At 44.6% G+C, this 13,194-nt stretch overlaps 1 protein-coding gene across 2 annotated transcripts in view; it reads left to right on the forward strand.

The window, feature by feature from the left end:
* The window catches only part of xpo6 (exportin 6), a 165,987-nt gene that overhangs the window by 89,976 nt on the left and 62,817 nt on the right, over positions 1-13,194 (forward strand). For both annotated transcript variants that reach the window (XM_084325637.1, XM_084325638.1), the window contains exon 10: positions 9,615-9,723. In XM_084325637.1, the coding sequence (XP_084181763.1) occupies positions 9,615-9,723 (109 nt within the window). The remainder of the gene's footprint in view (positions 1-9,614; positions 9,724-13,194) is intronic.

A 13,194-nucleotide genomic window follows, 5' to 3' on the forward strand; every position in this document is an offset into this window, starting at 1 on the left:
GCTCCTGTTTGGGTCATGTTAGGATGATGTAGCTCCTGTTTGGGTCATGTTAGGATGATGTAGCTGCTGTTTGGGTCATGTTAGGATGATGTAACCCCTGTTTGGGTCATGTTAGGATGATGTAACCCCTGTTTGGGTCATGTTAGGATGATGTAGCCCCTGTTTGGGTCATGTTAGGATGATGTAGCTCCTGTTTGGGTCATGTTAGGATGATGTAGCTGCTGTTTGGGTCATGTTAGGATGATGTAGCTGCTGTTTGGGTCATGTTAGGATGATGTAGCTCCTGTTTGGGTCATGTTAGGATGATGTAGCTGCTGTTTGGGTCATGTTAGGATGATGTAGCTCCTGTTTGGGTCATGTTAGGATGATGTAACCCCTGTTTGGGTCATGTTAGGATGATGTAACCCCTGTTTGGGTCATGTTAGGATGATGTAGCTCCTGTTTGGGTCATGTTAGGATGATGTAGCTGCTGTTTGGGTCATGTTAGGATGATGTAGCTCCTGTTTGGGTCATGTTAGGATGATGTAGCTCCTGTTTGGGTCATGTTAGGATGATGTAACCCCTGTTTGGGTCATGTTAGGATGATGTAACCCCTGTTTGGGTCATGTTAGGATGATGTAGCTGCTGTTTGGGTCATGTTAGGATGATGTAGCTGCTGTTTGGGTCATGTTAGGATGATGTAGCCCCTGTTTGGGTCATGTTAGGATGATGTAGCTCCTGTTTGGGTCATGTTAGGATGATGTAGCTCCTGTTTGGGTCATGTTAGGATGATGTAGCCCCTGTTTGGGTCATGTTAGGATGATGTAGCTCCTGTTTGGGTCATGTTAGGATGATGTAGCTGCTGTTTGGGTCATGTTAGGATGATGTGTTTGGGTCATGTTAGGATGATGTAGCTGCTGTTTGGGTCATGTTAGGATGATGTAGCTGCTGTTTGGGTCATGTTAGGATGATGTAGCTCCTGTTTGGGTCATGTTAGGATGATGTGTTTGGGTCATGTTAGGATGATGTAGCTGCTGTTTGGGTCATGTTAGGATGATGTAGCTCCTGTTTGGGTCATGTTAGGATGATGTAGCTCCTGTTTGGGTCATGTTAGGATGATGTAGCTCCTGTTTGGGTCATGTTAGGATGATGTAACCCCTGTTTGGGTCATGTTAGGATGATGTAACCCCTGTTTGGGTCATGTTAGGATGATGTAGCTGCTGTTTGGGTCATGTTAGGATGATGTAGCTGCTGTTTGGGTCATGTTAGGATGATGTAGCCCCTGTTTGGGTCATGTTAGGATGATGTAGCTCCTGTTTGGGTCATGTTAGGATGATGTAGCTCCTGTTTGGGTCATGTTAGGATGATGTAGCCCCTGTTTGGGTCATGTTAGGATGATGTAGCTCCTGTTTGGGTCATGTTAGGATGATGTAGCTGCTGTTTGGGTCATGTTAGGATGATGTGTTTGGGTCATGTTAGGATGATGTAGCTGCTGTTTGGGTCATGTTAGGATGATGTAACCCCTGTTTGGGTCATGTTAGGATGATGTAGCTGCTGTTTGGGTCATGTTAGGATGATGTAGCTCCTGTTTGGGTCATGTTAGGATGATGTGTTTGGGTCATGTTAGGATGATGTAGCTGCTGTTTGGGTCATGTTAGGATGATGTAGCTCCTGTTTGGGTCATGTTAGGATGATGTAGCTCCTGTTTGGGTCATGTTAGGATGATGTAACCCCTGTTTGGGTCATGTTAGGATGATGTAGCTCCTGTTTGGGTCATGTTAGGATGATGTAGCTCCTGTTTGGGTCATGTTAGGATGATGTAGCTCCTGTTTGGGTCATGTTAGGATGATGCAGCTGCTGTTTGGGTCATGTTAGGATGATGTAGCTGCTGTTTGGGTCATGTTAGGATGATGTAGCTGCTGTTTGGGTCATGTTAGGATGATGTAGCTGCTGTTTGGGTCATGTTAGGATTAGAGATGTTCCGATACCATTTTTCCCTTTCCGATCCGATTCCGATACCTAAGCTTTGGGTATCGGCCGATACCGATATTTATCCGATACCAGTGCATAATTTTTTTTCTTTTTTTTTTAATTATATAAATTATACTTTTTTTTTTTCAGATACTGTTATACTGTTTTTTAGTAATAACTAGAACGTATGGTATTTATTCAACAACAGGTGATTGTATAGATTTGTATTAGTATCATTAATCAATGAGTATGGGCTGCAGCACTGCAGATATACCCTACTCCAATGATCCACACGGACATTAAACGGTGTTGCACTCGCTACTCAGTGGCTCTGCAGATATACCCTATTCAGTCTGTAAGCTAGTGGCAGATAGAACGTTCATGTTGTGGTTTTTGATGCAAAATAAATATTCAACATTCTCTTTTGAAACTCCGCCTCAGACTCTTATCCTTTGGCACTTGCTGTACTTTGCTTGCAGGTCTGCAGCCATTATTGCTGGATTATGTGAATAGCACCAACTTTAGACACGGTAACGTTATCAAGCTAAGCTAACTGACCTAGCTCGCCTTCCCGCAGTGACATTAAGATAACGTTAGTAATAGTCAGCTAACGCTAGTCCGTAGCTACTTAACTTAAATACAATTCACCGTGGGTGCATTATTGTTGATAGACGGTCACGGACAGTGTTAGGTCCTGGAGAAAGGACAGGCGATCATCTGATTTGATGTAACGTTAAAAGCGGATGTTGTTCCAACTAGCTATCTTTCCAGCTAATGCTATCATAACACCAGCCAAACACATCCCGATTCCCGTCCGAGCTCCCCGTCACACCGCACTGTCGGGGACAATGGAATTTAAGAAAGTGTATCTGCTGTTAAAATGACACAGCATCACACTTTAAAACATGTTCATTTTATAATCCTCACTCTCCGCAGGACTCGGCAGGAGATAAATTACATCATGGGATCGGAGGCTAGAATTTACGTGTACTCGCCGATACCGATACTAGCATTTTAGGCAGTATCGGCGGCATTTCCGATACCGGTATCGGTATCGGAACAACTCTAGTTAGGATGATGTAGCTGCTGTTTGGGTCATGTTAGGATGATGTAGCCCCTGTTTGGGTCATGTTAGGATGATGTAGCTGCTGTTTGGGTCATGTTAGGATGATGTAGCTGCTGTTTGGGTCATGTTAGGATGATGTAGCTGCTGTTTGGGTCATGTTAGGATGATGTAGCTGCTGTTTGGGTCATGTTAGGATGATGTAGCTGCTGTTTGGGTCATGTTAGGATGATGTAGCCGCTGTTTGGGTCATGTTAGGATGATGTAGCCCCTGTTTGGGTCATGTTAGGATGATGTAACTCCTGTTTGGGTCATGTTAGGATGATGTAACCCCTGTTTGGGTCATGTTAGGATGATGTAACCCCTGTTTGGGTCATGTTAGGATGATGTAGCTCCTGTTTGGGTCATGTTAGGATGATGTAGCTCCTGTTTGGGTCATGTTAGGATGATGTAACCCCTGTTTGGGTCATGTTAGGATGATGTAGCTCCTGTTTGGGTCATGTTAGGATGATGTAGCTCCTGTTTGGGTCATGTTAGGATGATGTAACCCCTGTTTGGGTCATGTTAGGATGATGTAGCTCCTGTTTGGGTCATGTTAGGATGATGTAACCCCTGTTTGGGTCATGTTAGGATGATGTAACCCCTGTTTGGGTCATGTTAGGATGATGTAGCTGCTGTTTGGGTCATGTTAGGATGATGTAGCTGCTGTTTGGGTCATGTTAGGATGATGTAGCCCCTGTTTGGGTCATGTTAGGATGATGTAGCTCCTGTTTGGGTCATGTTAGGATGATGTAGCTCCTGTTTGGGTCATGTTAGGATGATGTAGCTGCTGTTTGGGTCATGTTAGGATGATGTAGCTCCTGTTTGGGTCATGTTAGGATGATGTAGCTGCTGTTTGGGTCATGTTAGGATGATGTAACCCCTGTTTGGGTCATGTTAGGATGATGTAGCTGCTGTTTGGGTCATGTTAGGATGATGTAACTCCTGTTTGGGTCATGTTAGGATGATGTAGCTGCTGTTTGGGTCATGTTAGGATGATGTAGCTCCTGTTTGGGTCATGTTAGGATGATGTAGCTCCTGTTTGGGTCATGTTAGGATGATGTAACCCCTGTTTGGGTCATGTTAGGATGATGTAGCTCCTGTTTGGGTCATGTTAGGATGATGTAGCTGCTGTTTGGGTCATGTTAGGATGATGTAACCCCTGTTTGGGTCATGTTAGGATGATGTAGCTCCTGTTTGGGTCATGTTAGGATGATGTAGCTGCTGTTTGGGTCATGTTAGGATGATGTAGCTCCTGTTTGGGTCATGTTAGGATGATGCACATCACCCCCACCCTCATCCATCTCCACTGGCTTCCAGTCAGGTTCCGCATCACCTTCAAACTCCTGCTCCTCACCTACAAATCCCTCCATGCCCTCGCCCCCCGGTACCTGTCTGATCTCCTCCACCAGTACACTCCATCCCGGAACCTACGATCCTCTGATCTAGGTCTCCTCTCCATCCCTCGCACCAGGTTACGGACTTTTGGGGACAGAGCCTTCAGCGTGGCGTCCCCTACCCTCTGGAACTCTCTCCCCCCCGAAATCGGCAACGCCCCAACCCTGGACACCTTCAAATCCGCTCTAAAAACACACCTCTTCACCAAGGCTTTCCCCATCAGTTAGTTTTAGATTAAATTAGGTCCATTATCCCCTACTTTCCCTCATCCCCTCTTCCCCCTCCCCCCTACTTCCCTTGCCCTATTTTTTGTCCTGATTGTAAAGCGACCTTGGGTTCTATGAAAGGCGCTATATAAATTTGATTTATTATTATTATTATTATTATTATTATTATTATTATTATTATGTAGCCCCCGTTTGGGTCATGTTAGGATGATGTAGCCCCTGTTTGGGTCATGTTAGGATGATGTAACTGCTGTTTGGGTCATGTTAGGATGATGTAGCTGCTGTTTGGGTCATGTTAGGATGATGTAGCTCCTGTTTGGGTCATGTTAGGATGATGTAACTCCTGTTTGGGTCATGTTAGGATGATGTAGCTGCTGTTTGGGTCATGTTAGGATGATGTAACTCCTGTTTGGGTCATGTTAGGATGATGTAGCTCCTGTTTGGGTCATGTTAGGATGATGTAGCTCCTGTTTGGGTCATGTTAGGATGATGTAGCCCCTGTTTGGGTCATGTTAGGATGATGTAGCTCCTGTTTGGGTCATGTTAGGATGATGTAGCTCCTGTTTGGGTCATGTTAGGATGATGTAGCCCCTGTTTGGGTCATGTTAGGATGATGTGTTTGGGTCATGTTAGGATGATGTAGCTCCTGTTTGGGTCATGTTAGGATGATGTAGCTCCTGTTTGGGTCATGTTAGGATGATGTAGCTCCTGTTTGGGTCATGTTAGGATGATGTAGCTGCTGTTTGGGTCATGTTAGGATGATGTAACTGCTGTTTGGGTCATGTTAGGATGATGTAGCCCCTGTTTGGGTCATGTTAGGATGATGTAGCCCCTGTTTGGGTCATGTTAGGATGATGTAGCTCCTGTTTGGGTCATGTTAGGATGATGTAGCTCCTGTTTGGGTCATGTTAGGATGATGTGTTTGGGTCATGTTAGGATGATGTAGCTCCTGTTTGGGTCATGTTAGGATGATGTAGCTGCTGTTTGGGTCATGTTAGGATGATGTGTTTGGGTCATGTTAGGATGATGTAGCTCCTGTTTGGGTCATGTTAGGATGATGTGTTTGGGTCATGTTAGGATGATGTAGCTCCTGTTTGGGTCATCTTAGGATGATGTGCTGTTTGGGTCATGTTAGGATGATGTAACCCCTGTTTGGGTCATGTTAGGATGATGTAGCTCCTGTTTGGGTCATGTTAGGATGATGTAGCTCCTGTTTGGGTCATGTTAGGATGATGTAACCCCTGTTTGGGTCATGTTAGGATGATGTAGCTCCTGTTTGGGTCATGTTAGGATGATGTAGCTCCTGTTTGGGTCATGTTAGGATGATGTAGCTCCTGTTTGGGTCATGTTAGGATGATGTGCTGTTTGGGTCATGTTAGGATGATGTAACCCCTGTTTGGGTCATGTTAGGATGATGTAGCTCCTGTTTGGGTCATGTTAGGATGATGTAACCCCTGTTTGGGTCATGTTAGGATGATGTGCTGTTTGGGTCATGTTAGGATGATGTAACCCCTGTTTGGGTCATGTTAGGATGATGTAGCTCCTGTTTGGGTCATGTTAGGATGATGTAGCTCCTGTTTGGGTCATGTTAGGATGATGTGCTGTTTGGGTCATGTTAGGATGATGTAGCTCCTGTTTGGGTCATGTTAGGATGATGTGTTTGGGTCATGTTAGGATGATGTAGCTCCTGTTTGGGTCATGTTAGGATGATGTAGCCCCTGTTTGGGTCATGTTAGGATGATGTAGCCCCTGTTTGGGTCATGTTAGGATGATGTAGCTCCTGTTTGGGTCATGTTAGGATGATGTGTTTGGGTCATGTTAGGATGATGTAGCTCCTGTTTGGGTCATGTTAGGATGATGTAGCCCCTGTTTGGGTCATGTTAGGATGATGTAGCTCCTGTTTGGGTCATGTTAGGATGATGTAGCTGCTGTTTGGGTCATGTTAGGATGATGTAGCTCCTGTTTGGGTCATGTTAGGATGATGTAGCTCCTGTTTGGGTCATGTTAGGATGATGTAGCTCCTGTTTGGGTCATGTTAGGATGATGTAGCTGCTGTTTGGGTCATGTTAGGATGATGTAGCTCCTGTTTGGGTCATGTTAGGATGATGTAGCCCCTGTTTGGGTCATGTTAGGATGATGTAGCTCCTGTTTTGGTCATGTTAGGATGATGTAGCTGCTGTTTGGGTCATGTTAGGATGATGTAACCCCTGTTTGGGTCATGTTAGGATGATGTAGCTCCTGTTTGGGTCATGTTAGGATGATGTAGCTGCTGTTTGGGTCATGTTAGGATGATGTAGCTCCTGTTTGGGTCATGTTAGGATGATGCACATCACCCCCACCCTCATCCATCTCCACTGGCTTCCAGTCAGGTTCCGCATCACCTTCAAACTCCTGCTCCTCACCTACAAATCCCTCCATGCCCTCGCCCCCCGGTACCTGTCTGATCTCCTCCACCAGTACACTCCATCCCGGAACCTACGATCCTCTGATCTAGGTCTCCTCTCCATCCCTTGCACCAGGTTACGGACTTTTGGGGACAGAGCCTTCAGCGTGGCGTCCCCTACCCTCTGGAACTCTCTCCCCCCCGAAATCCGCAACGCCCCAACCCTGGACACCTTCAAATCCGCTCTAAAAACACACCTCTTCACCAAGGCTTTCCCCATCAGTTAGTTTTAGATTAAATTAGGTCCATTATCCCCTACTTTCCCTCATCCCCTCTTCCCCCTCCCCCCCTACTTTCCTTGCCCTATTTTTTGTCCTGATTGTAAAGCGACCTTGGGTTCTATGAAAGGCGCTATATAAATTTGATTTATTATTATTATTATTATTATTATTATTATTATTATTATTATTATTATTATGTAGCCCCTGTTTGGGTCATGTTAGGATGATGTAACCCCTGTTTGGGTCATGTTAGGATGATGTAGCTCCTGTTTGGGTCATGTTAGGATGATGTAGCTGCTGTTTGGGTCATGTTAGGATGATGTAGCTCCTGTTTGGGTCATGTTAGGATGATGTAGCTCCTGTTTGGGTCATGTTAGGATGATGTAGCTCCTGTTTGGGTCATGTTAGGATGATGTAACCCCTGTTTGGGTCATGTTAGGATGATGTAGCTCCTGTTTGGGTCATGTTAGGATGATGTAGCTCCTGTTTGGGTCATGTTAGGATGATGTAGCCCCTGTTTGGGTCATGTTAGGATGATGTAGCTCCTGTTTGGGTCATGTTAGGATGATGTAGCTCCTGTTTGGGTCATGTTAGGATGATGTAGCTCCTGTTTGGGTCATGTTAGGATGATGTGTTTGGGTCATGTTAGGATGATGTAGCTCCTGTTTGGGTCATCTTAGGATGATGTGCTGTTTGGGTCATGTTAGGATGATGTAGCTCCTGTTTGGGTCATGTTAGGATGATGTGTTTGGGTCATGTTAGGATGATGTAGCTGCTGTTTGGGTCATGTTAGGATGATGTAGCTCCTGTTTGGGTCATGTTAGGATGATGTAGCTGCTGTTTGGGTCATGTTAGGATGATGTAGCTGCTGTTTGGGTCATGTTAGGATGATGTAGCCCCTGTTTGGGTCATGTTAGGATGATGTAGCTCCTGTTTGGGTCATGTTAGGATGATGTAGCTGCTGTTTGGGTCATGTTAGGATGATGTAGCTCCTGTTTGGGTCATGTTAGGATGATGTAGCTGCTGTTTGGGTCATGTTAGGATGATGTAGCTCCTGTTTGGGTCATGTTAGGATGATGTAGCTGCTGTTTGGGTCATGTTAGGATGATGTAGCTGCTGTTTGGGTCATGTTAGGATGATGTAGCTCCTGTTTGGGTCATGTTAGGATGATGTAGCTCCTGTTTGGGTCATGTTAGGATGATGTAACCCCTGTTTGGGTCATGTTAGGATTATGTAGCTCCTGTTTGGGTCATGTTAGGATGATGTAGCTGCTGTTTGGGTCATGTTAGGATGATGTAACCCCTGTTTGGGTCATGTTAGGATGATGTAGCTCCTGTTTGGGTCATGTTAGGATGATGTAGCCCCTGTTTGGGTCATGTTAGGATGATGTAGCTCCTGTTTGGGTCATGTTAGGATGATGTGTTTGGGTCATGTTAGGATGATGTAGCTCCTGTTTGGGTCATGTTAGGATGATGTAGCTGCTGTTTGGGTCATGTTAGGATGATGTAACCCCTGTTTGGGTCATGTTAGGATGATGTAGCTGCTGTTTGGGTCATGTTAGGATGATGTAGCTCCTGTTTGGGTCATGTTAGGATGATGTGTTTGGGTCATGTTAGGATGATGTAGCTCCTGTTTGGGTCATGTTAGGATGATGTAACCCCTGTTTGGGTCATGTTAGGATGATGTAGCTCCTGTTTGGGTCATGTTAGGATGATGTAGCTCCTGTTTGGGTCATGTTAGGATGATGTAGCTCCTGTTTGGGTCATGTTAGGATGATGTAGCTGCTGTTTGGGTCATGTTAGGATGATGTAACCCCTGTTTGGGTCATGTTAGGATGATGTAGCTGCTGTTTGGGTCATGTTAGGATGATGTAGCTCCTGTTTGGGTCATGTTAGGATGATGTGTTTGGGTCATGTTAGGATGATGTAGCTCCTGTTTGGGTCATGTTAGGATGATGTAGCTGCTGTTTGGGTCATGTTAGGATGATGTAGCTCCTGTTTGGGTCATGTTAGGATGATGTAGCTCCTGTTTGGGTCATGTTAGGATGATGTAACCCCTGTTTGGGTCATGTTAGGATGATGTAGCTCCTGTTTGGGTCATGTTAGGATGATGTAACCCCTGTTTGGGTCATGTTAGGATGATGTAGCTGCTGTTTGGGTCATGTTAGGATGATGTAGCTGCTGTTTGGGTCATGTTAGGATGATGTAGCTCCTGTTTGGGTCATGTTGGGATGATGTAACCCTAACCTAAACCCTAACCCTAACTCCTAACAGATACAGAGATGCCTTGGTGCTGCTGCTGAGGGAGGTTCTGAACAGAATCCAGTTCCGGTACAACCAGGCCCAGCTGGAGGAGCTGGACGACGAGGCTCTGGACGATGATGTAAGAAGTGGTTTAGTCCAGCTGTGTGGTGTTTAGTCCAGCTGTGTGGTGTTTAGTGTTTAGTCCAGCTGTGTGGTGTTTAGTCTAGCTGTGTGGTGTTTAGTCCAGCTGTGTGGTGTTTAGTCCAGCTGTGTGGTGTTTAGTCTAGCTGTGTGGTGTTTAGTCCAGCTGTGTGGTGTTTAGTCTAGCTGTGTGGTGTTTAGTCTAGCTGTGTGGTGTTTAGTCTAGCTGTGTGGTGTTTAGTCTAGCTGTGTGGTGTTTAGTGTTTAGTGTTGAGGCCAGCTGTGTGGTGTTTAGTGTTTAGTGTTGAGGCCAGCTGTGTGGTGTTTAGTGTTTAGTGTTGAGGCCAGCTGTGTGGTGTTTAGTGTTTAGTGTTTAGTGTTGAGGCCAGCTGTGTGGTGTTTAGTGTTGAGGCCAGCTGTGTGGTGTTTAGTGTTGAGGCCAGCTGTGTGGTGTTTAGTGTTTAGTCTAGCTGTTTAGTGTTTAGTGTTTAGTCTAGCTGTGTGGTGTTTAGTGTTTAGTGTTTAGTGTTTAGTCTAGCTGTGTGGTGTTTAGTGTTTAGTGTTTAGTCTAGCTGTGTGGTGTTTAGTGTTTAGTCCAGCTGTGTGGTGTTTAGTGTTTAGTGTTTAGTCTAGCTGTGTGGTGTTTAGTGTTTAGTCTAGCTGTGTGGTGTTTAGTCTAGCTGTGTGGTGTTTAGTGTTTAGTCTAGCTGTGTGGTGTTTAGTCCAGCTGTGTGGTGTTTAGTGTTTAGTCCAGCTGTGTGGTGTTTAGTGTTTAGTCTAGCTGTGTGGTGTTTAGTGTTTAGTCTAGCTGTGTGGTGTTTAGTGTTTAGTGTTTAGTCTAGCTGTGTGGTGTTTAGTGTTTAGTTTAGCTGTGTGGTGTTTAGTGTTTAGTGTTTAGTCTAGCTGTGTGGTGTTTAGTGTTTAGTGTTTAGTCCAGCTGTGTGGTGTTTAGTGGTTAGTGTTTAGTCCAGCTGTGTGGTGTTTAGTGTTAGTGTTTAGTGTTTAGTCTAGCTGTGTGGTGTTTAGTGTTTAGTGTTTAGTGTTTAGTCTAGCTGTGTGGTGTTTAGTGTTTAGTGTTTAGTCCAGCTGTGTGGTGTTTAGTGTTAGTGTTTAGTGTTTAGTCTAGCTGTGTGGTGTTTAGTGTTTAGTGTTTAGTGTTTAGTCCAGCTGTGTGGTGTTTAGTGTTTAGTGTTTAGTCCAGCTGTGTGGTGTTTAGTGTTAGTGTTTAGTGTTTAGTCTAGCTGTGTGGTGTTTAGTGTTTAGTGTTTAGTCTAGCTGTGTGGTGTTTAGTGTTTAGTGTTTAGTCTAGCTGTGTGGTGTTTAGTGTTTAGTGTTTAGTGTTTAGTCTAGCTGTGTGGTGTTTAGTGTTTAGTGTTTAGTCTAGCTGTGTGGTGTTTAGTGTTTAGTGTTTAGTCCAGCTGTGTGGTGTTTAGTGTTTAGTCCAGCTGTGTGGTGTTTAGTGTTTAGTGTTTAGTCCAGCTGTGTGGTGTTTAGTGTTTAGTCCAGCTGTGTGGTGTTTAGTGTTTAGTGTTTCGTGTTGAGGCCAGCTGTGTGGTGTTTAGTGTTTAGTGTTTAGGCCAGCTGTGTGGTGTTTAGTGTTTAGTGTTGAGGCCAGCTGTGTGGTGTTTAGTGTTTAGTGTTTAGGCCAGCTGTGTGGTGTTTAGTGTTTAGTGTTTAGTCCAGCTGTGTGGTGTTTAGTGTTTAGTGTTTCGTGTTGAGGCCAGCTGTGTGGTGTTTAGTGTTTAGTGTTTAGTCCAGCTGTGTGGTGTTTAGTGTTTCGTGTTGAGGCCAGCTGTGTGGTGTTTAGTGTTTAGTGTTTAGGCCAGCTGTGTGGTGTTTAGTGTTTAGTGTTTAGTCCAGCTGTGTGGTGTTTAGTGTTTAGTGTTTCGTGTTGAGGCCAGCTGTGTGGTGTTTAGTGTTTAGTGTTTAGGCCAGCTGTGTGGTGTTTAGTGTTTAGTGTTTAGTGTTGAGGCCAGCTGTGTGGTGTTTAGTGTTTAGGCCAGCTGTGTGGTGTTTAGTGTTTAGTCCAGCTGTGTGGTGTTTAGTCTAGCTGTGTGGTGTTTAGTCTAGCTGTGTGGTGTTTAGTCTAGCTGTGTGGTGTTTAGTGTTTAGTGTTGAGGCCAGCTGTGTGGTGTTTAGTGTTTAGTGTTTCGTGTTGAGGCCAGCTGTGTGGTGTTTAGTGTTTAGTGTTTAGTGTTGAGGCCAGCTGTGTGGTGTTTAGTGTTTAGTGTTGAGGCCAGCTGTGTGGTGTTTAGTGTTTAGTGTTGAGGCCAGCTGTGTGGTGTTTAGTGTTTTAGTGTTTAGTGTTTAGTGTTGAGGCCAGCTGTGTGGTGTTTAGTGTTTAGTCCAGCTGTGTGGTGTTTAGTGTTTAGTCCAGCTGTGTGGTGTTTAGTGTTTAGTGTTGAGGCCAGCTGTGTGGTGTTTAGTGTTTAGTGTTGAGGCCAGCTGTGTGGTGTTTAGTGTTTAGTGTTTAGTGTTGAGGCCAGCTGTGTGGTGTTTAGTGTTTAGTCTAGCTGTGTGGTGTTTAGTCCAGCTGTGTGGTGTTTAGTGTTTAGTCCAGCTGTGTGGTGTTTAGTGTTTAGTCTAGCTGTGTGGTGTTTAGTGTTTAGTGTTTAGTCTAGCTGTGTGGTGTTTAGTGTTTAGTCTAGCTGTGTGGTGTTTAGTCCAGCTGTGTGGTGTTTAGTGTTTAGTCCAGCTGTGTGGTGTTTAGTGTTTAGTGTTTAGTCCAGCTGTGTGGTGTTTAGTGTTTAGTCCAGCTGTGTGGTGTTTAGTGTTTAGTGTTTAGTCTAGCTGTGTGGTGTTTAGTGTTTAGTGTTTAGTCTAGCTGTGTGGTGTTTAGTGTTTAGTGTTTAGTGTTTAGTCTAGCTGTGTGGTGTTTAGTGTTTAGTGTTTAGTGTTTAGTGTTGAGGCCAGCTGTGTGGTGTTTAGTGTTTAGTGTTTAGTGTTTAGTGTTGAGGCCAGCTGTGTGGTGTTTAGTGTTTAGTGTTTAGTGTTTAGTGTTGAGGCCAGCTGTGTGGTGTTTAGTGTTTAGTCTAGATGTGTGGTGTTTAGTGTTTAGTGTTTAGTCCAGCTGTGTGGTGTTTAGTGTTTAGTGTTTAGTCTAGCTGTGTGGTGTTTAGTGTTTAGTGTTGAGGCCAGCTGTGTGGTGTTTAGTGTTTAGTGTTTAGTGTTTAGTCTAGCTGTGTGGTGTTTAGTGTTTAGTGTTGAGGCCAGCTGTGTGGTGTTTAGTGTTTAGTGTTTAGTGTTGAGGCCAGCTGTGTGGTGTTTAGTCTAGCTGTGTGGTGTTTAGTGTTTAGTCTAGCTGTGTGGTGTTTAGTCCAGCTGTGTGGTGTTTAGTGTTTAGTCCAGCTGTGTGGTGTTTAGTGTTTAGTCCAGCTGTGTGGTGTTTAGTGTTTAGTCTAGCTGTGTGGTGTTTAGTGTTTAGTCTAGCTGTGTGGTGTTTAGTGTTTAGTCTAGCTGTGTGGTGTTT

The sequence above is a fragment of the Notolepis coatsorum genome, assembly GCF_963971535.1.
Source record: "Notolepis coatsorum genome assembly, chromosome: 12".
Taxonomy (NCBI): Eukaryota; Metazoa; Chordata; class Actinopteri; order Aulopiformes; family Paralepididae; genus Notolepis; species Notolepis coatsorum.